This window comes from Myotis yumanensis, unplaced genomic scaffold (assembly GCF_028538775.1).
Source record: "Myotis yumanensis isolate MYYU_CA2020_CCGP unplaced genomic scaffold, mMyoYum1.0.hap1 SCAF_18, whole genome shotgun sequence".
Classification (NCBI taxonomy): Eukaryota; Metazoa; Chordata; class Mammalia; order Chiroptera; family Vespertilionidae; genus Myotis; species Myotis yumanensis.
The window spans coordinates 5,243,226-5,264,904 of NW_027223769.1; the positions used below are offsets into that span (position 1 = coordinate 5,243,226).

The 21,679-nt window shown below is 44.7% G+C and overlaps 1 protein-coding gene across 1 annotated transcript in view; it reads right to left on the bottom strand.

Moving 5' to 3' along the window:
- RYR1 (ryanodine receptor 1) overlaps positions 1–21,679 on the bottom strand; it is a 129,832-nt gene that overhangs the window by 27,194 nt on the left and 80,959 nt on the right. The window contains exons 79-88 of the mRNA XM_070398122.1: positions 21,537–21,616; positions 21,367–21,443; positions 20,494–20,567; positions 19,833–19,850; positions 18,682–18,762; positions 14,690–14,778; positions 14,466–14,594; positions 14,283–14,387; positions 11,943–12,024; positions 9,931–10,118 (exon numbers count right to left, since the gene is read on the bottom strand). Coding sequence (XP_070254223.1) covers positions 9,931–10,118; positions 11,943–12,024; positions 14,283–14,387; positions 14,466–14,594; positions 14,690–14,778; positions 18,682–18,762; positions 19,833–19,850; positions 20,494–20,567; positions 21,367–21,443; positions 21,537–21,616 — 923 coding nt within the window. The remainder of the gene's footprint in view (positions 1–9,930; positions 10,119–11,942; positions 12,025–14,282; positions 14,388–14,465; positions 14,595–14,689; positions 14,779–18,681; positions 18,763–19,832; positions 19,851–20,493; positions 20,568–21,366; positions 21,444–21,536; positions 21,617–21,679) is intronic.

Here is a 21,679-nt window from a genome sequence, read left to right on the forward strand (position 1 = left end):
ACCAGGGGGCGTGTGTGGAACATGGTGGGCGTTGGTCCCAGTGGGATGGTGGAGCAGGTGAGCAGGGGTACCAGACCAAGGTGAGGCACCAGTCGCTGTCATTGGGGCGAGCCTCTGGTGGTTACTAAAAATTTTTTGCTCCCACGCACTGTGGTCCTGCCTGGCGCTTGCACCTGTTGCCGGCGCTGGCCCCGCTCACACCCACTGCCAGCACCGGAGCTGCTGCTCACACCCGCTGCCGGTGCCTGACATTGGTCACGATCACTTGGCGCCATCAGCAGGTGCGAGTGGTGGCTGCTGGCTCTGATTGCCCCTGAGAGCTTCTCCACCTCCCCTGTGCCTGAGGGGCGATCGGGGCAGCAGCCACTACTTGCACTTGCTGCTGGTGCCGGCCCCAATTGCACCGCACTGTCAGCAGGTGCAAGCTGGGCCAGTACGGTCAGCGCATGGGAGCGGTGGCAGCCGGAGAGGGGCTGCTGGCAGACAGGGGAACGGGGGCCATGGTGGGAGGGGCTGGATAAGGGCACTGAGGATGGGCTGAGACCCGTCCCTGTGCCTACTGCAGCCTTGCGGCCCACAGTTTCTTTCAAGGTGCACAAATTTGTGCACTGGCCCGTAGTGTTTTCACATATCTTTTGGCCTTCTTTATGTTCTCTTTTGAAAAGTGTCTAGGTCCCTTGCCCATTTTTTGATTGGATCGTTTATCTTTTGTTAAGTAGTATGAGTTCCCTGTAAATGTTGGAGATTAAACCCTTATTGGAGATAACATTGGCAAATATGTTCTCCCATGCAGTAGACTTTCTTGTTGTTTTGTTGATGGTTCTTTTTCTGTGCAGAAGCTTTTTAGTTTGATGTAGTCCATTTGTTTATTTTCTCTTTAGTTTCCATTGCCTTAGGAGCTTGGACATATGTCTGCTATTTTGCTGCCTTCTAAATTATTATGGTTTCCCGTCTTACGTTTAAGTCCTTTATCCATTTTGAGTTTAATTTCTGTATATGGTGCAAGTTGGTGGTATAGTTTCCTTTTTTTGCATGTATCTGTCCAATTTTCCCAACATCATTTATTGAAAAGACTATCTTGACTCCATTGTATGCTCTTGCCTCCTCTGTCAAATATTAATTGAGCATAATGTCGGGTCGATTCCTGAGTTCTCTGTCTGGTTCCATTGGTCTATATGTCTGTTCTTGTGCCAATACCAGGCAGTTTTGGGAACAGTGGCTTTGTAATAAAGCTTGATATCTGGTATTGTGATCCCTCCAACTTTGTTCTTCTTTCTCGGGATTGCTGCAACTATTCGGGGTCTTTTTTTTTTTCCCAGATGAATTTTTGGAGAGTTTATTCTAGGTCTGTGAAATATTCTGTTGGTATCTTAATGGGGATTACATTGAATCTATAGATTGCTTTGGGTAGTATGGACATTTTAATGATGTTGATTCTACCAGTCCATGAACACGGTATATGCTTCCATTTGTTTATGTCTTCCTCTATCTCTTTTTTTCAACGTCCTGTAGTTTTCCGAGTGTACGTCTTTTACCTCCTTAGTTAAGTTTATTCCTAGGTATCTTAATCTTTTCGGTGCAATGGTAAATGAGGTTGTTTTTTTTAGTTTCTCTTTCTGTGAGTTCATTATTGGTGTATAAAAAAACCCATAGATTTCTGGGTGTTAATTTTGTATCCTGCTACATTGCCAAATTCATTTATTAAGTCTAGTAGTTTTTGATAGAGTCTTTGGGGTTTTCTATGTACAATATCATGTCATCTGCAAATAATGACAATTTTACTTCTTCTTTTCCAATTTGGATGCCTTTTATTTCTTCTTCTTGTCTAATCACTATGGCTAGCACTTCCAGTACTATGTCGAACAGGAGTGGTGAAAGCGGACATCCCTGTCTTGTTCCTGTTCTTAGGAGAAATGGTTTTAGTTTTTGCCCACTGAGTATGATGTTGGCTGTAGGTTTGTCATATATGGCCTTTATCATGTTGAGATGTGCACCCTCTATACCCACTTTGCTAAGAGTTTCTATCAAAAATCGGTATTGGATTTTGTCAAATGTTCTTTCTGTATCTATAGATATGATCATATGATTTTTGTCTTTCATTTTGTTTATGTGATGTATCACGTTTATTGATTTGCAAATATTGTACCAGCCTTGCATCCCTGGAATAAACCCCTCTTGATCATGGTGTATGATCTTTTTAATATATTGCTGGATGTGTTTTGCTAATATTTTGTTGAGGATTTTGGCATCTGTGTTCATCAGGGATATTGGCCTGTAATTCTCTTTCTTTGTAGTTTATCTGGTTTTGGAATTAGGATAATGCTGGCCTCATAAAAAGGGTTTGTAAATGTTCCTTCCTCTTGCATTTTCTGAAGTAGTTTGAGGAGTATTGGTGTTATTTCTGCTTTGAAAGTTTGGAAAAACTCCCCTCTGTCCAGACCTGGGCTTTTGTTTGGTGGGAGTTTTTTGATTACTGCTTCTATTTCTTCATTTGTTATTGACCTATTCAGGTTTTTTAATTCTTCCAGATTCAGTTTTGGGAGATTTTATTTTTCTAGGAATTTGTCTATTTCATCCACATTGTCCAGCTTGTTGGCATATAGTTGTTCATAGTATTTTCTCACAATCCTTTGTATTTCTGTGGTGTCCGTGGTTACTTCTCCACCTTCGTTTCTGATTTTATTTATTTGGGTCCTCTCTCTTTGTTTCTTGATGAGTCTGGATAATGGTTTATCAATTTTGTTTATCCTTTCAAAGAACCAGCTCTTGGTTTTCATTGATTTTTTTTTTTTTTTTTTTTTTTTTTTAGTCTCTTGGTTATTTATTTCTGCTCTAATCTTTATTATTTCCTTCCTTCTACTTACTCTGGGCTTTTCTTGTTGTTCTCTTTCTAGTTCTTTATTGCTGATTTTTCTTGTTTTTTTGAGGTATGCCTGTAGTGCTATGAACTTCCCTCTCAGGACTGCTTTTGCGGTGCTCCAGAGAATTGGGGTTGTTGTGTGTTCATTTTCATTTGTTTCCAGGACGTTTTTTATTTCTTTCTTGATCTCGTTGGTAACCCATTCATTGTTTAATACCATGCTATTTAGCCTCCATGTATTTGAATGTTTTGAGTTTTTTTACTGTAGTTGATTTCTAATTTCATTCCACTGTGATCTGAGAAGATGCTTGGTATGATTTCAATATTCTTGAACTTGTAGAGACTTGTTTTGTGTCCTAACACGTGGTCTATCTTTGTAAATGATCCATGTGCACTTGAGGAGAATGTATATTCTGCTGCTTTGGGGTGAAATGTTCTATAAATGTCTATTAAATTCATCTGATTCAGTGTGTCCTTTACTGGTAGAGTCTGTTTCCTTGTTAAGTTTTTGTATGGAAGATCTATCCAGGGAAGTCAGAGGGGTGTTAAAGTCCCCTACCATGACTGTATTGTTGTCAACCTCTCAGTTAAAGTCCTCTAGAATTTTTAATATATATTTAGGTGCACCTATATCGGGTGCATATATGTTTACCAGGATTATATCCTCTTGTTGGATCGATCCCTTAAGTATTATGTAGTGACCTTTGTTGTCTCTTGTGATAGCCTTCATTTTTGAAGTCTATTTTGTTGGATATAATTATTGCTACTCCAGCTTTTTTTTCTTTTCCATTTGCATGGAAAATTTTTTTCCATCCCTTCACTTTCATCCTGTGTGAGTCTTTTGTTTTGAGGTGGGTCTCTTGTAGACAGCATATAGTTGGGCCATGTTTTTGTATCCATTCAGCTACCCTACACCTTTTGATTGGAACATTTAATGCATTTATATTTAGGGTTATTATTGAGAGGTACTTATTTATAGTCATTTTAATTCTGTATGGCTAGATTTCTCTCTGTTTCTTCTTCTCAGCAATTGCTCACAGCAATTCATTTAACATTTCTTGTAATGCTGACTTGGTGGTCATGAAGTTTTTTAGCCTTTTTTTTTTTGCCTGGGAAGCTCTTTATTTGACTGTCTATTTTAAATGATAACCTTGCTGGATATAGTAATCTTGGTCTCAGATCCTTGCTTTTCATTACCTTGAGTACTTCATGCCATTCCCTTCTGGCCTGTAGAGTTTCTGATGAGAAATCAGGTGTCAGCCTTATGAGAACTCCTTTGTAGGTAACAATTTTCTCTTGCTGCCTTTAAGATTCTCTCTTTGTCTTTAATTTTGGGCATTTTAATTATGATGTGTCTGGGTGTGGGTCTGTTTGGGTTCTTCTTGTTTGGGGTTCTCTGTGCCTCCTGAATTTGTGTGACTTTTTGCTTTTTACAGGTTAGGGAAGTTTTCTACCATTATTTCTTCAAACACCTCTATTCCTTTCTCCCTTTCTGCCTCTTCCAGCACACCTGATATTCTAATACTGTTAGGTTTCACATTGTCTCACAGCTCCCTTAAGCTGTCCTCCTATTTTTAAATTGTTTTTCTTTTTGGTTCTCTAATTGAGTGACATTTTCAACTCTGTCTTCTAATTCACTGATTCAATCCTCAGCTTCCCCTAATCTGCTGTGTTTCCTTCCAATGTGTTCTTTATTTGTGTTATGTCATTCTTTATCTCAGACTGTTCTTTTTTCATAGTTACTATATCTTTTTTCATACTGTTGAGCATTTTTACCATCATTATTCTGAACTCTGTTTTAGATAAATTTCTTATCTCTGCTTCATTTATCTCTTCTTCTGGAGAATTCTCTAGTTCTTTCATTGGGGTTTGTTTCTTTGTTTCCTCATTTTGGTGTCTGTTTGGGTTTGTGACTATGTATTAGGTAGATCCTTTACACCAGTGGTCGCCAATCTTTTGGACCTCATGGACTGCCAGTGGTCCTCGGATCACCAGTTGGTGACTGCTACTCTACACCTCTTAATCTCTAGTGCAGGACAGTGTTAAAGGCTGTTTTTTAAATAATTGGATCAGGCAAAGACTCAGAGGCCTCCATAGACTGTCTCTATATACAGACTAATAGGATTCTGACTTGAATTGCCCCCAGGTAATCATCTTCAGGTGCAGCGAGAGTTTTTTGAACAGGGTGGGGCAGTTGCTTCTGCCTGGAGGCTAATTGTTACTTTTAATCTCTTAAGTGGCCTCAGGGCAAGGTGTTTTCCAATAGGGTATGTTGACTGTCTTCCCCCAAGCAAGGCAAATGTCTATGAGGAAAAATGTTTTCCGCTGTGTGAGGGAATGACTCAGCCCAGGAAAGATGGGGTGTCTGCCTTCTGAGCTCTATCCCCCGAATCCCCAGTACTGGGTTCTGCTCTCACAGCTCCAGTCCACTTCACCCTCCCTCTGCCAGAGCACAAGGTGGGTGGCTCAACATGGAATTTTTTTGCCTTAGCCCTTCAAGAGGGTGCCCGAACTTTCAGCTGCCACTCCCTGGCAGACAGCACCCCACTGCTTTTCACAGCTAGATGTTATGTGCTCAGTTTGGTCCTCTCTGCTGTGGAGCCCAGCTTCGGAATTGGATCCCAGAGTTCTCAGTGGCATCCCACCACAGCTGAGATATCTCTCCTGGACTTCAGTTGCTGTCTGTGGGTGCCAGGCCAGCTTTTGCGCACCTTTGCCCCTCCTACTGGTCTATATGTTGTCTCCATCTTCGGTTCTTGGGTATCAGGGTTTTCTCCTGTGAGTTTTCTGTTTATTATTCAGGAAGCCTTTCCTTATTTCAGTTGTAATTCCAGCTTGCTCCTGGGAGCATGTCCATGCAGCCTGGTTTTATTGCTTTTGAGTTGTTTAAATATTTTGTATGTTAACCCTTCAACAGATCTGTTGTTTGCAAATATTTGTTCCCATTCCATACAGCTGGGATAGGTTGCCTTTTCATTTTATTGATGGTTTCCTTTGCCAAGCAGAATCCTTTTTATGTTATGAATGATTTGCACTTTAGCTTCTGCAGAGTGCTTTTTGGTTCTCTTGAGCCCCCACTGACCCTGCCAGGAACTGGCACCTGGGAGGTGCTCACTGACTATTTATTGGACTAGATCAATGGATGGATGAATCCAGAGGCAGTTGGCTCTAGAGCTAGACTTCCTAAGTTCTAATCCCAGCGCTGTCACTTATTTTCTGTGTGATCTTAAGAACATTACTTCACCCCCCCGTGCCTCAGTTTCCACTTATGCAAAATGGTAATAAAAAGAGTGCTTCCCACATCAGGTTGATATATGGGTTAAATGAACTACAGTTGACCCTTGAACAACAGAGGGTTTTCAGGCCCGACCCCCAGTTGAAAATCCATGTATAACTTTTGACCCCTCAAAAGCTTCAGTCATCCCTCGGTATCCTCGGGGGATTGGTTCCAGCACCCCCTACAGAAACCAAGCTCCATGAGTGTTCAAGTGCTGTATAAATGGTACAGAACAATATATACAGCTGGTCCTCAGCATCTGCAGATTCCCAGCCATAGCTGGCCGATCTGTGGATGTGAAACCTGGGGAAAGGGAGAGCTGATTGCATATTTATTGGAAAAAATCTGCATATAAGTGGACCTGTGCAATTTAAACCTGTGTTGTGCAAGGGTTAGCTGTAATTCATTTACACACAGGACCTGGCACAGTGTGAGAACATGATAAATGTTAGCTCTTCTTCCTCCTAAAGGCAGAGAGCTCAGGGACAGGGACATTTAAGAGGCTGTGCGGGATTGGCAGGGAAGGTGGGGGTCCCAGGACTGTGTGGCACAGATACCCAGGGAAGCAGGCAGACATTGCTGGGGGAGGAAATGGCTGACTGTGGCAAATGCTGCCACCATAAGTCAGAGTAGAGATTCAGAGGTGAAGAGGTCACTGATGATCTTGGTCAGGGTAGTTTCAGAGGAGTGACAGGGACAGAAGCCAGCAAGCCCTGAATCAGGGAAGGGGGGGAGGTGAGGAAGGAGTGAGCGAGGGCAGACAGCTCTTGGGAGGAGTGGCTGAGATGGGAGGAGAGATGCAGGGAGGCTCCAAGTGTGAGGCATTTTATTTTAACTCAGGAAACCCTGACCTTATTTATTTATTTTTAATTTTGAGCAGTCTTTTAAAATTGTTTTTTTGGGTTTTTTTAGAGAGAGAGGAGGAGAGAGGGAGAGATAGAAATATCTATGTGAGAAACAATGATTGGTTGCTTCCTGTATGTACCCCAATCGAGGATGGAACCCACAGCCTGGATATGTGACCTGACCTGGAAACGAACTCGAGACCCTTCAGTCCTTGGGGTGACGCTCTGACCACTGAGCCAAACCTGCCAGGACTGATTATCTGTATTGATTGTAACCGCTAGAATAAAAGAAGCAATGATATAAGAAGATAGGTAGAAAGATAGATAGATAGATAGATAGATGAGTAAATAAGCGGAGAAGAAGGAAAAACTCTTCTGTACGGTAAAATGGCACCTAATAAAGGTAAAGGTTACGGTGAAATTGGAGAACCAACACATGTCAACTACCATAGTAATAATTGTTTCAGGGAAGAAGCATCAATAGATGCTAACTCTAGAGGGTGAACAAGATATTTACATAGCTTCATAGCTGGTCCTCACACGATATTGAAAGGAATGATAGTCTTTTTACAGTGGAGACCCTGGTAAACATCACCTTAACCAAGGGAGTCAAGCTAATACCAACAGTAATGGGAAGAACTAATATCATGTGCCTCCTGATACAATGCACTGAGAAGGACACATCATGTCTGTGACATTCCTGCCAAAGATGTGTAACCTGAATTGAATTATGGTGAAAACTCAGACAAACCCACACTGAGGGACATTGTATACCACAACTAGCCTTTGTTCTTCAAAAATGTCAAGGTCATAAAAGACAAAGACAGACCGAGGAATGGTTCCAAAATGAAGGAGGCTGAAGGGACAGGATGCCTAAATGCAATCCCTGATCCTGGATTGATCCTTGACAGGGAAGAAAAATGAATGAAAACTGAATAAGCTCTGTAGGTAGCGGCGTTACACCAGTGTTAACTGCCTGATTTGCATAATTGTTCTGTGGTTGTGTAAGGTAATGGACATGTTCTCAGGAGATACACACTAAGGTATTCAGAGGTCAAGGGGAATCATAATAGAGCAGATGTGGTAAAAAGTTAACGTTTGCCTGACAGGCATGGCTCAGTGGTTGAGTGTCAACCTATGAACCAGGAGGTCACAGTTCAGTTCCTGGACAGGGCACATGCTCAGGTTGGGGGCTCGATCCTCAGCGTGCAGGAGGCAGCCAATCAATGATTCTCTCTCATCATTGATGTTTCTATCTTTCTCTTCCTTCCTCTCTGAAATCAATAAAAAAATATTTTTTAAAAAGTTAATATTTGGGCAATCTGGAGGAAGTATACTCAGGAATTCAACCTCTCTATAAACTTGAAATCATTTCAAAATAAAAAGTTAACAAAATGGTGATGGAAATTATTTGGCAGAAATAATAGTACCGGTGTACCTCACTTTATTGCACTTTGCAGATACTGGTTTTTTCATAAGTTGAAAGTAAGACCTTCTACCAGCAAAAGATTATGACTTGTGCCCAGCCAGTGTGGCTCAGGGGTTGAGCTTTGACCCATGAACCAGGAGGTCACAGTTCGATTCCTGGTCAGGACTCGATTCCCCTCACCCCCGTGGTGGGGCATGTAGGAGGCAGCTGATTGATGATTCTCTCATCATTGATGTTTCTATCTCTCTCTTCCTCTCCCTTCCTCTCTCTAAAATCAATTTTAAAAAAGAAAGATTATGACTTGCTAAAGGCTCAGATGATAGTTAGCAATGTTTTAGCAACAAAGTATTTTTAAAATAAGGTAGGTATATTGTTTTTTAGACATAATGCTATTGTACACTTGACCAACTACAGTACAGTGTAAACATAACTTTTCTATGCACTGGTAAACTAAAAACATTGTGACTCACTTTATTGTGATATTAAATTTATTGCTATGGTCTATAACCAAACTGGCAATATCTCCAACATATGCCTGTAAACATAGTAGCTAACACCTTTTGAGTACTCCTGTGTTCCAGGCACTGTCCACCCTCCCAACAGTCCTGTCAGATAGTGAATGTTATTATCTCAGCCCCATTTCACAGAGGAGGAAACTGAGGCTCAGAGTGGACAAGTGACTTAGCTGGGTTTACATAGGGAGAGAGAGAGGATATAGCTGGGATGGAGTTGACCAGAAGGAAATGAGTGGGCTCCTGGATGAAGCTGATTTCTGCATTTCCCTCCTAACAGCCTCTCTATTTAGACTTGCTATGGTCACTGGTGACTGCCTATGTCATCTATAGTAATAAAAGGGTAATATGCTAATTAGACCGGACGTCCTTCTGGACAAAGCCATGGTGGTAGGGCCAAGGCAAAGGCAGTTAGGGGCCATCAGGCCGGCAGGGGAGAGCAGTTAGGGCGATCAGGCCAGCAGGGGAGAGCAGTTAGAGGGATCAGGCTGGCAGGCAGGTGAGCAGTTAGGAGCCAGCAATCCTGGATTGTAAGAGGGATGTCTGACTGCCAGTTTAGGCCCTGTGGGATCAGGCCTAAACCAGCAGTCAGACATCCCCTGAGGGATCCCAGATTAGAAAGTGTGCAGGCCGGGCTGAGGGACACCCCCCTCCGTGCATGAATTTTGTGCACTGGACCTCTAGTAAGACTATAAGCTTCATGAAGGCAGCACTGGGTCTGTCTCCATGCTGTCTCCATGGTACAGAGGAGAAACTCAGTAGATGTTTATCAGCTAAATAAATGATCTCTATAATAATAATATTATAACTATTAATAATGATAATAAAATAATGGTTCTCATTTGTGTTACTATATTTCACCTTGAAAACAATCCCAAGGGCGGTTGTATCTCATTTCACAAATAAGGAAACTGAGGCTTGCAGAGAAGTCTCTTGCCCAAGGCAGGCAGCCAGGAAGGATATGACTGGCACTTGGCACCCCCACCCAGCCACGTTCCAGCACTCACCTTCTGGAAGTCCTTCTTGGAAATGAGGCCACGAGGATCAGTGACATAGTCCTGGAAGGCTTCTGAGCCCACGATGTCCTTGAGTTTCAGGAACATGTCAAAGAACTTGAGGATCATCTCCACGTTGGATGAGGATTCCACCAGCATGTCCACCATCTGCCGGGCAATCATGCCGTTCACCACGTTCCCTGTAGACACCTCCAGGTCAATGTGGCCCAGCAGAGCCTCCTTTCTGGAGTCCCATGGCTTGCTTCCCTCTCCAGCTCAAGAGCTCCCCGTAGCTCCCCAGGATCCACTGTGCTGGTGGAAGCTTCCCCGGCCAGCACCCAAGCCTCCCCTTCAAGGGCATGGGTCACTTCCTGATCTCAATCAGTATCATGTGCCAACCTAGCTGATCCTGTCTTTGTCCACCTCCCAGATAGCTGAAGGAGTCTTCATAAAGTAACGATGGCAAAAGCTAATGCAGGTGACAGATGCTGTGCCAACTGCTGTTCTGGTATGATTGCATCCTTGTAAGGGAGGTATGCTACTATCCGTTTTTACAGGTGAGGAAACTGAGACTCAGAGAAAGTCACACTCTCAGGATTACACAGCCAGTAAAGGGGTGAGGAGGGTTTGAACCCAGAAATGCATGACTTCAGAGTTCACACAGTGAAGCCTTCCACTAGCCCACAGAGGCCAAGCAGGGCCACAGATGAGTAAGGCAGGCCAAAGCTAAGGTAGCAGGGAGGGGTGGAGACTGCGATGAACTGGGATCTCACACTGCCTTCTAAAGCAAACTGGCTCCAGCTCCTTTATGTACCTTTCAATTTTAATAAATTTCACATTTACATAAAAGGTGCAGTAATGCAAGGGAACCCTCATATATTCCAGATTCAACAATTGTTTACATTTTACCATATTTGCTTTTTTGCTTCATACTCTTCCCCCTCTCTTTTCCCCCTGAACCATTTGAGAGTAAGTGGCAGGCACGAGGCCTTTCCCCACTAAACATTTCAGTGGCTATGTCCTAAAAGACATATATAATCATAGCACAGTAACCAAAAGCGGAAGATTTAACTGACAGAATTCAGCTTTTAATTCAGTCCAGCTAGTTTTTGCCATGTGAGACTGTGAACCCAGGGTCACCAGATCTTTCAATTTTTCAAGAAAAGCTGGAAATATGATGTTTAAAGGAAACCTGATTTTTAAAGTTACTGCTTAGTTACCAAAAAACCTGAAACTCTGTAAGAGGATTAATCATTACAACATTGTAGTGAAATATTTTTAAAAACTTGAATATCTATCAATAGGAGTGTGGTTAAACAAATCACTGTCACTCACACAGTGCAGTGCTGTGCAGCCATATAAATGAATGAGGACACTCTTTATGACCTCTATAGAAAACAGCCCGTCTACTAGTTAAATTGTTTTATTAATCAATAGTAAATTATAGGTGTTCTTTTATTTTTTTATTTTTTTATCATTATTTTTAATCCTCACTGGAGGATATGCTTAGAGAGAGGGAGAGAGAGAAACATTGATATATAGAGAAATATCCATTGGTTGCCTTCTGTACGCGCCCAAATGGGGACCGAACCTGCAACCCCGATATGTGCCCTGACTGAGAATCGTGCACAGGATGATAAACAACTGTGCCCCTCTGGCTAGGCAGTTATGGTTGTTTTTTAAGTCTACTAAGTTGTAGGATGCTTGTTAGGCTGCAAAACATAACTGATACATTTAGAAACTAAATAAATATTAGGTACATACATTTTTGAAAAGTGTCCAGGCCACCTACTTTATTAAGATTTTTCTGGAGATTCAATGAACTAATGTATGTACAGTCAGGACCTGGCACATGGTAAGTTCTCAACAAATGTCTGCTGAGCTTGTTAATGTGGCTCCTTAATCAACCCATTGACACTGACAATATCAGCTGAGGTTGAAGGTTGGGGTCTCCTGGGTCTCAGAAGGCCATGCTCAGTCTTGTCTGCAGTTTTGTAGCTGCCTTCCCTGCCCCGACTGTGTACCTTCCAGCAGTGACAGCAGCATCACCACCATGTCCTTCTGCAGGTCCAGCAGCTCCTTCAGCAGCTCGATTTGGCTCGAGTCCTAGAGACCCCACACCACAACCATATGAGGACGGGTCTCTGAAGAGACACCTCCCCCATCTCTAGCTGCTTCTGCGCCTCCTCACCACCCAGCAGGGCCTAAGACATCTTTTTCCTCCCCTCTTACCTCCGAGGGGACCCGAGTCCAGACATGTTCCTCGGAAGCAGGGGAAAGGGTAGAGAGACAAAAGTGTGGGGATGGGATTGACATTTGGGGGGAAACAGGCCCAACAGGTGATGTGTAGGGGCAAGGACTGGCAGACAAGGACTGGGAGGAGTATGGGGCTTGGAGAGCAGACACTTGGGGTTGAGACAGACAGAGACAGGCAGGGGCACGTACTGGGTCAGAGACACAAAGAAGGGATGGGAGTATCTGAAGGGATGGGAGCTCAGCACTGCCTCTGGCTATGATGGGTGCAAGGCACATGGTTAGTGAATGAATGTGTGATGGAAAAAGTGGGATTCTGGGTTCAGGAAGAAAGCTGGAAGATACAGCCATGTGCTTTCTGGTAAGCTATTTGGGAACAATGTAAGGACGTACTGCCTCCCCTGTTACAGTGCCTTATGTAAAGCCCAGAAAAGCTTCCAACATGGTCAAAGTTCTGCCTCATGGTCCATATTTGTATAGGTTGAGCTACATAAAACTGCCAATATTTGACCATTTTGACCCACAAAGTGGTAATTTCATATGGCTCTACCTAATAAAATGGAGGATGGGGAGGATAGCAGAGAAATGGGACATAAGGCTTCTTCTACCCCAATGTTAGTTCTAAAGTTGCCTATTCTAACCCTAACACATTTCCACAGTTCCAAAGCTCTGTATTCTGACTCTGAGATTCTAACAATTCCAGGATCTCGAGATCCTGAGATGGGTGGGTATCTGTGGTGTGTGCCTGCCCAGAATCCAGGCCTCATTTCTCTTAATTCCACTCTCAGAGCATGTGAGGCTAACTCCATCTTCTTGGTTCTAGGGTTGAGCATATGACCAGGTCTGGCCAATCAAAGCCTTCTTTCTCCTGGCCCTGCTGATTGGTTCAGGATGGGCATGTGACCCAATAACCCAATCAGAGAAAATTGCAGGTCTTTTCCAGGGCTCCCATGAAAAAGGGGCTCTCTTCCCTTTGGAGCTGTTAGTGGGATGCTCAGAAGCCTAGGGCACCATTTTTCCCAACCCCTGGGGAGAGCCTGCTTGAGAATGAAGCCAGACAAGAGAGACATTTCTGCTGACATCACTTTAGGCCTTGGAACTGTGATGGGAACTGATAAATTATTTTTCCCCTGTAAGTCACTACTTTGCATTGGGTGTCTGGCCTTTGCAACCTGACCCTATGAATTAATTCTGCAGGGTCTAAAACTCTACACTATGATACCAACAGTCTCTACAATTTTAAGATTACACCAACATTCGACTTCAACTGCACCGGCACTGAGCAATTGCATTTCAAAATTTAACTCCTTTCAAAAAGTCGAATGACACCAGACAGGGTTTATGCCAGCACCTGTGGCACCTTTGAGTAAATTAGAAAAAGGCTTCCCTTCCTCAAGACTCTTCCTGTTGGGAAATTATAATATACAGAATACTTTACTGCCACCTGCTGGAAAACTATTGTAACACACACTGATGTAGGTCATGTCTAGGATGTGGGTGGTGCCCCTTCAGAAGGTGAGCCCAGGTGTAGTGTTTACTTATGGCTGCTATGAATCTGTTTACCAGACAGAAGCAGAGCAAATGCATATGGTGTTCAGGAGACACTGACAAGGCCGCAAAGTGGAGGGAGAGGTGGGAAAAGGGGAGCACGAAGATTCTGGAGATGGGAGATGGACATTACATCCAGGACGCCCACGATGGGCGTCATACGCCGCAGGCCGACTAAAGAAGCAAAACACTCCTCCAGCCCCAGGCCCTCATCTAGAAGCCTGCGGGTACCCTATTCCTGGGGCTGTTTGAAATGACCTCATCAGAGAGAAAAGAACACCAACCAATCAAAGAGGAGCTCCGGCCAGGAGGGGGCGGGACCAAACGTCAGGCCAATGGAAGTATGGATAGGAAACCAACCGATTGGTGGTGGCAAGGCAGAGGCGGGGTCAGGCAGAGAGCTAATCCAGGAGGAAGATGGATTTAGCCTCTGGGAGGGAACCAGCCTGGAACATGCCGGGAGCACTGGGGTGAGGAAGGGGGGGCGGGGCGGGGGGGGGCGGACTTGGAAACGGGCCAGTTGGGGCGCCCTGAAGCAGTTGAGGAAAAACTGAGGGGCGAACCTGAGCTAGCTTCATCATCATGTGGGCAAACACGTGCAGGAATCCCACCACGGCGTCCCAGAGGCGGCTGTGCGCCAGGCTCTGCTGGTTCCCGGTGCAGGGGCCCTGCAGGCAGAGGGCTGCGTGAGGCCCGGCGCGGCGCGGGTGCCGACTTCCCCGCCCTGTCCCAACCGGCGGCCCTACCTGGATGTACTCAGTGAGGCTGTTGAACACCTGTTTAGCCACCGACATGGCCTTGGAAAAGTTCCTCTTGCCCTGCTCCTCAATGACATCCTTGCCAGAGTAGTACCAGTAGAAATCGCTGATGGACTCCTGGGGGGGCCGACAGAGGGTGAGCGGATGCTGGGCCGACGATGGCCCCCCCAGTCCCCGACCCAGGTCACGCCTGGATACCCTCCCATCCTCACCTGCAGCCGCAGGAGGTAGTCCACCGTGCAGATGATGATGTTAATAGTGGTCGTGTTCCCTGTCTGCGTCCGTAGGTAGTTTTGGAAATCTAAGAAAATTAAAAGTCATTCATTCATTGAGAATCTACCATGTGCTCAGGGAAGTGGACAGTGAGTCATTAATTAATTAATGCATAAGTGTTTAAATAGAGTGCCTATTGTATGTTGAGGCATATAACCACTAATAAATTTATCAAGTACCTACTGTGTGGCAGAGGAAGATGGAGGATAACCTATTCATTTATGTAACAAATACTTGTTGAAGGCCTACAACATGCAAGATGTGGTAGAGGGTCATTTATTCATTGATTACTTTCCAAAATACGGTTCTGGAGCATCTACAGTGTAGTAGGGTAAGTGGAGATTTAGTCCTCCATTTGTTTCCAAAATGGTTTTTAAATGTCTACAATGTGCTGGGAGAGATGGAACATTGGTTATTATGTATTTATTTATGCAACAAATATTTATTGAGCACCTACAAAAGCCAGAGGAAATAAGCATCTGTAATTTCTTTGTTCATTAACTCAATGTATACTTATTGAGCATCTATATATATAAAAGGCTAAGTGATCAACCGTACATACGTCCGACTGACCAGCCGGCCGGCCAGTACATATGATGCGCACTGGTAATTTAAAAATAAACATTGTCTTGTGCATGTGCGATACATATAAAGCTCTCACTGGCCAGAGCCGGTTTGGCTCAGTGGATAGAGCGTCGGCCTGCGGACTCAAGGGTCCCGGGTTCGATTCCGGTCAAGGGCATGTACCTTGGTTGTGGGCACATCCCCAGTGGGGGGCGTGCAGGAGGCAGCTGATCAATGTTTCTCTCTCATTGATGTTTCTGGCTCTCCATCCCTCTCCCTTCCTCTCTGTAAAAAATCAATAAAATATATTTAAAAAAAAAAAAAACTCTCACTGGTGCCAGTCACACAAGTGTGTTTTGATCTGTCATTGTCGATGGTGAATTTGGTTGATACTTCTATTATAGAGAAAGGGCGAATAACGATATTAAAATATTTCTTCTAATTAATTTCCTTTTAATGTGCACAAATCTGTGCACCGGGCCACTAGTATACTATCTGCTAGTGGGAGATGAAGATTGACCACTTATTCTTTGACACTACAAATTTACAGGCCTTTATTATGTGCCAGGCACTGTTCTAGGCCCTAGGGATATAGCAGTAAAAGAAAACAAAGGCCCTGCCCTTGTGAAGTTTAGATTCTCATGTAGTAATTTTCAGTATTTTCTAACTGCAATCTATGGTAGGAAATACATTTTCCATTGAGACTCAGAACATGTGTTTAATCTGAAATTATAGTCACATATACCTGAAACAGAAGTTTCACATACTCTTACTATGTGCTGTGCATTCTGATACTTTGTCTTGATAACTATAAGGAATTCTGATCTCAACCCACTAAATCTGTCGTTTTCAACCTCTCAACCTTGGCTGCACATTAGAGTCATCCAAATGCATTTTTAAAAATCCAAATGCTCAGGCCCCACCCTAGACCAATTAACTGAGAATGGGGGGGTGGGGGGTGAAACCTGGGCTCTAGTATTTTTTAAGGCTCCCCAGGCATACCAATGTGCAATTAGGATGAGAACCTCTATGATAAACTGATTCACAACCTCTGGTGAGTTGGTTCCCACTATTTAAAAACCTTGTTCTAGGGCAGAAACTATGTTGATAGTAACTATTAAAGCTGAGTGATGGGTACTTGGGGGTTTACTAGACCATTCTCTACTTCAGTGTGTGGTAATAATAATAATATTATTAATAATAATACACTGTTCATTGGTGGCAGGAGTGGTGGTGGGGAATACTGGGCAGAATGATCAGGGTTGTGATGGGGAAACCCAGAGGGACAATAGGAGCCCAGAGGAGATGCCTGGCCCAGCCTGGGTAATCAAAGAAGGCTGGAGGAGGGGACCTCTGAGCTGAGACCTGAAGATAAGTAGGAGTTGGTTGTACGAATTCCCAGCTGTGTGACCTCAGACAAGTTACTGAGCCTCTCTGTGTGGTACAGACTTGCCCGTTTCCCATCGGTAACACGGTGGTCACATTTATTAGTCTACCTGAGCTATTGAATAGTTTTAATACTTGAGCATACATAAAGGAGTTGGATAGCACTGGTACATAAGTGCTCGATGAGTGTTAAGCTGTTCTTAAAAGGCCTTAAAGAAAGTGCTGAGGCTAAGAGCTGCCCTTGGGAGTGGTGATTCTCAAAGTGTGTCCCTGGGCCAGTAGCATCAGCACCTCCTGGGACCCAGTTAGATATTCACATTCCTGGGCTCCACCCCAGAACTACTAAATCAGAAATCCTGGGTGAGGCCCAGAAACCTGTATTTAACAAGGCCTCCAGCTGATTCTCAGGCGCGCTTAAGTTTGAGAACCACCTATTTGCCAAATGACCAAACATGGGGTTCAGTGAAGTCCTTTCAATGTTAATAGCAATGTCATGTTGCACAGGATGGCTTTAACAGCCCTTGAAAGGTATTTTTCCCCCCAAAGTCTTTCTTCCCCCTGACTTTCCTATAATCATTTCACAATCACTGTATCAGGTGAAATGTCCATTCTGCCTGTTTCACATTATAAAGTATACTGAAATATTCAAGATTTTATAAGCAGGTTTCTCATCAACCCTGTTTGCTAACTCCTTTGTGTTCATTTACATCGGACCATATGCATAAATGGTTAGATATACAGCACTCCACACTCATAAAGAACTCTGAGAATGCTGTCATAGACATGAGCAAATAAGAGACAAACCTTTTATCTTCTTTGAATTGTACTGAATACTCAAGACATGCAACGCATCTGAGATTTCAAATACTTATTTGAATGGGCTGGTTTATGAATCCAAGAATTTAGGCAGAGGACTGGATCACAAATTTACTGGGAGAGAGAAATCCCACCCGTAAGAATGTTTTCACTTCCAAAAAGTGATAGACCCAGGGAATAAAATTCATTTTTAACACCAAAGACTGATTCCACTTTAGTTGAATTTAAAGAAAGGAAATCCTAGTTGTGTGGCAGAAGAGTATTTAATAAACGTTGAAGAATAGTTGTAGCCCTAAGAGCTTTAGAGAATGTAAAGCAATAGATCATGCTTTATCCTTTGTTGAAAAGAGTGAAGATTAGAGATATTTTCAAATTAGTTACCTTAGAGAGCACTAGCCAAGTAGGGTGCAGGTTCTATGGAAGTTAGACTTATAATTACTCCCATTCCTGTCATGAAGGCTAATTTCTGGGCAGTCTGTGGCTTCATAATCACCTGCTAAGCATTACAACCACAACCTTGAGACTAAAATGACTTTGGGTGGAATGTTTGTTGAACAGAGTTTGGGCTGTCCCTTTGATGTTATAAGCTATGGGTGCCACAAGGGGTTTTATCTTCTCCCTGACTATGTGTTTAACTTGCTGGTCACCCTTGAACCAGGACAAATGTGAAATCTCTCGCTTAAGTTAGGAAAGAATCTGTAGTTATTCCTTCTGGCAAAGCATTTTATAAGAAAAATTAATAAGCAATTGTAATAGATTCATTGAAAAATGCCATGTGATTCTTCCCCTTTTACAGAACCCAAGTATGGAAATCCATAACATTTACTCAACTTTGAAATGACTGTGGAAAAATGGCAAGCAGCTAATTGCTCATTTGGGCAAATTGATTTTTGGCCAAATTGGTTTCTGGTAGATTGCTTTTGAGGACTTGGACTGGCCAGGAAGTGAATTTCTGCCTAGATTCCAGAAATTCAAGAGAGATTTAGGTAGGTGGGTGGATTGAGTTTGACCCTGGCTGAAAATAAATGATGGACAATGGGATCAAGGATAGGTAGTGAGACCATCACTGATAAGGGAGGAGGGAACTGAAGATTAACTCGGGCAACTCTTCCAGACTGTCCCCAAACCTCACTTCCTCTCCACTCCACCCACCCCTCCTTCTCACCATTATTATGCCCCTCACAGAGCAATTGCAGGAATCGAAATAGGTCTTGGGTGAATTCATCATCTGCCATGACCTTCTCTCCTGGGTGGAGAAAGGGGCAGGGCCCAGAAGGGGTGAGGTGTGCCAGAACATGGTACGCCTGCACACGGCCCATGCACGCTGCACACACATGCGCAAAGCATAGGGGGTGGGGTGGGGAGGAGCAGCCATCACTTCAAACACACTGTGAGGGCCATGGATACCCATGACACCAGGAGTCCTGATTTCAGAATCTGACAGCTGATGTAGACCTGATGGGCCCTGAGTCATGAAGCTGGGGCCTTGAGTGTCTTTCTACAACATCAGTGTCTCTCTGATGTCATCACTATGTGACATCCGGGGGTGTCTGCTTGATCCAGTAAAGGTTCAAGCAACTGGCACCTCCCTCAGCACTCCTCCAGGGCCAAAGGGTTAATGGATTATGAGGGTTGGGATCATTTTCACACAAAGGCTCGGAGCAGAAAGGGATAGGACTGAAACAGGCTCAGATGCCTTGAAAGCAGCCAATCCAGGAGAAGCAGGGTGTGTGTGTGTGTGTGTGTGTGTGTGTGTGTGTGTGTGTGTATGTACATGGGCCAATCAGATCAGGCATCTGAAATAAGCCCATCAAGAAGGGCTGTAGGGGAGGAAAAAGAGGGGAGGCCAGGGCCAATCAGAGCAGGCACAGAGGTTGCACACACACCAATCAGAATGGAAGCTAGCAGCAACCAATCTGGTTGGCGGATGGGAACTGCAGGCCCCACCAATGTGGGGTGGGGTCATGGTGCAGAGAGCAGGGTGGGTGGGAATGGGGATCACCCCACCCTGGGGCTGTGAATCTGGGTCCAGAAGTCTGAGAACATCCATCTGGAAAGGGACATTTGCCATCTTCTCTAGCTACTTTACAGATGGGGAAACTGAGGCCAATGGAAAGTAGGTGAGTGGCTAATGTGGGACTTGAATCTTGGTCTCTGACCCTGTTCTCAATACTTTCCCCAGGTACAGTGACCCAAGAAAGAATTCTCCCTCCCTGGAAGTCCCAGATCCTCAGCCCCCAGGTGAAGGGGGTGATGGGGGTAAGAAGGGAGGGTTGGCAGAGTAGCACAGCAAGGGGAATGGGCTGGGGAAATTACCGTTCTGGCGGTTGATGACTGGGGCAGCCAACAGGATGGGAGGAGGAAGCAGGAAAAAAGAGGAAAAAAAGAGACAGAAGGAGATAGAGACAGAAAAACACACAGTGACACAAGGTCAGGGACGAAGACACAGACATGGAAAAAGAAACAACCCACACAGAAAGAGCGATACGGATACAGAAGGAAGCCAGGAAGAGAGTAGGAATGATAGTAAAGGCATTGGGACAGAAAGGAGAGGGAAGAGAAAGAGAGATGGACAGGTAGAGGTGGAGAGGCAGGAGGCAAGGATCAGGGCAGAAAGGTTAAACACGTCACAACACGGCAAAGAGGAGACTTGATTAACCCGGATTAGGGACATTAATGAGAGAACAGCAACCAGGGTGGGAGACTTGGGGCTTGTGGAAGGCAGGTCCACGTGGTGATGGGTGAGAGAACACAGGACACAAGGGCACCCAGGGGTGGAGATCATAGGGAGGGAGACCCTGGGGGGAATCGGGGCCAGGACTGGGCACCACTGCATGGGCAGGGGAGGGGAGACCTGGGGGTGCTCTTGGAGAGGGAGTGTCTTGGAGGAAGGGAGCCCTGGGCAGTGTTGGGTGAGGGGGCAGATCCTGAAGGAAAAGGAAATTCCATGGAGAGGGAGCCCAAGAGAGGGCCTCACCAGTTCCGTCCTCGTTCACCATGCCCAGCCCTTCTGCCTTGTTCTGTCTCTCGAACGCATTGAGGTCCAGGACGCTGAGGGGAAGAAAGGAAAAATGGGAAGAGGTGGTTCGGTCCTCTTCCAGAGCCCCGCAGCGCCCCCCCCCCCCCCCCCACACACACACAGTGGTGGGTGAAGAGCCATGGGAAACCAGAAATGAGCAGAGATCAAGAGGAAGTAGAAACTGAGATTTGGCAGAAGCTGTGAAGTAATATGGGGTAAGGACGAAATGTGTCCCAGTTGAAATCAGGAGGGTACAGAAACCATCAATCAGCAAAAGCTTCAGAGGGTCAACATCAAGAGGAGAACAAAGGCAGACAGTCAGAGTCACATTAATAGGGGTCATTAGAGAGAGCCCAGATTCCCTGCTGCGGGGCACCCCTTGAATTCTCAACAGCCTTCCAGTTCCACCTGCCTGCATCCGTGGGTGGCATTTTGCCTTCCTTATTGTTGCACATGAATTCTTATAATAAACTCCCTAACGTTTGAGCTAGTCTGAATGGGTCTCTGTTCCTGGAACCAAGAGAGTGGAACTAGAACTAGAAGTGGTAGCAGGAGTAGGGGCACAGTGGCACCAAACAGTTTCACTAAAGATAGACACTAGAGCAGCCATGGGCAAACTACGGCCCGCGGGCAGGATTCGGCCCGTTTGAAATGAGTAAAACTAAAAAAAAAAAAAGACCGTACCCTTTTATGTAATGATGTTTACTTTGAATTTATATTAGTTCACACAAACACTCCATCCATGCTTTTGTTCCGGCCCTCCGGTCCAGTTTAAGAACCCATTGTGGCCCTCGAGTCAAAAAGTTTGCCCACCCCTGCACTAGAGCCTACCTGCATGTCTGCATCAGCGCCTGGATACTCTGGAAGAAGCCAACTTCCTTCTTGTCCTTCAGATAATCCAGCATTTTCTGCAGAGGGGGCGGCAGGACAGGGCGAACTGGTAGTCACACAGGAACCTACTACCCTTCTTAGCCCTCCTCCCAAGTCCCTTCTCCTGCTACCTGCTGCACATCAGCATTGCCCCCATTTAGGATGGAGATGCCCAGCTTCAGGGTGGAGGACACCATGGCTCCCGTCTCTCCTGGGGGGTGAGGGGGGGAGCAGGGGACAAAAGATGGTCCACTTAGTTTGGGAGCGGGGTTCT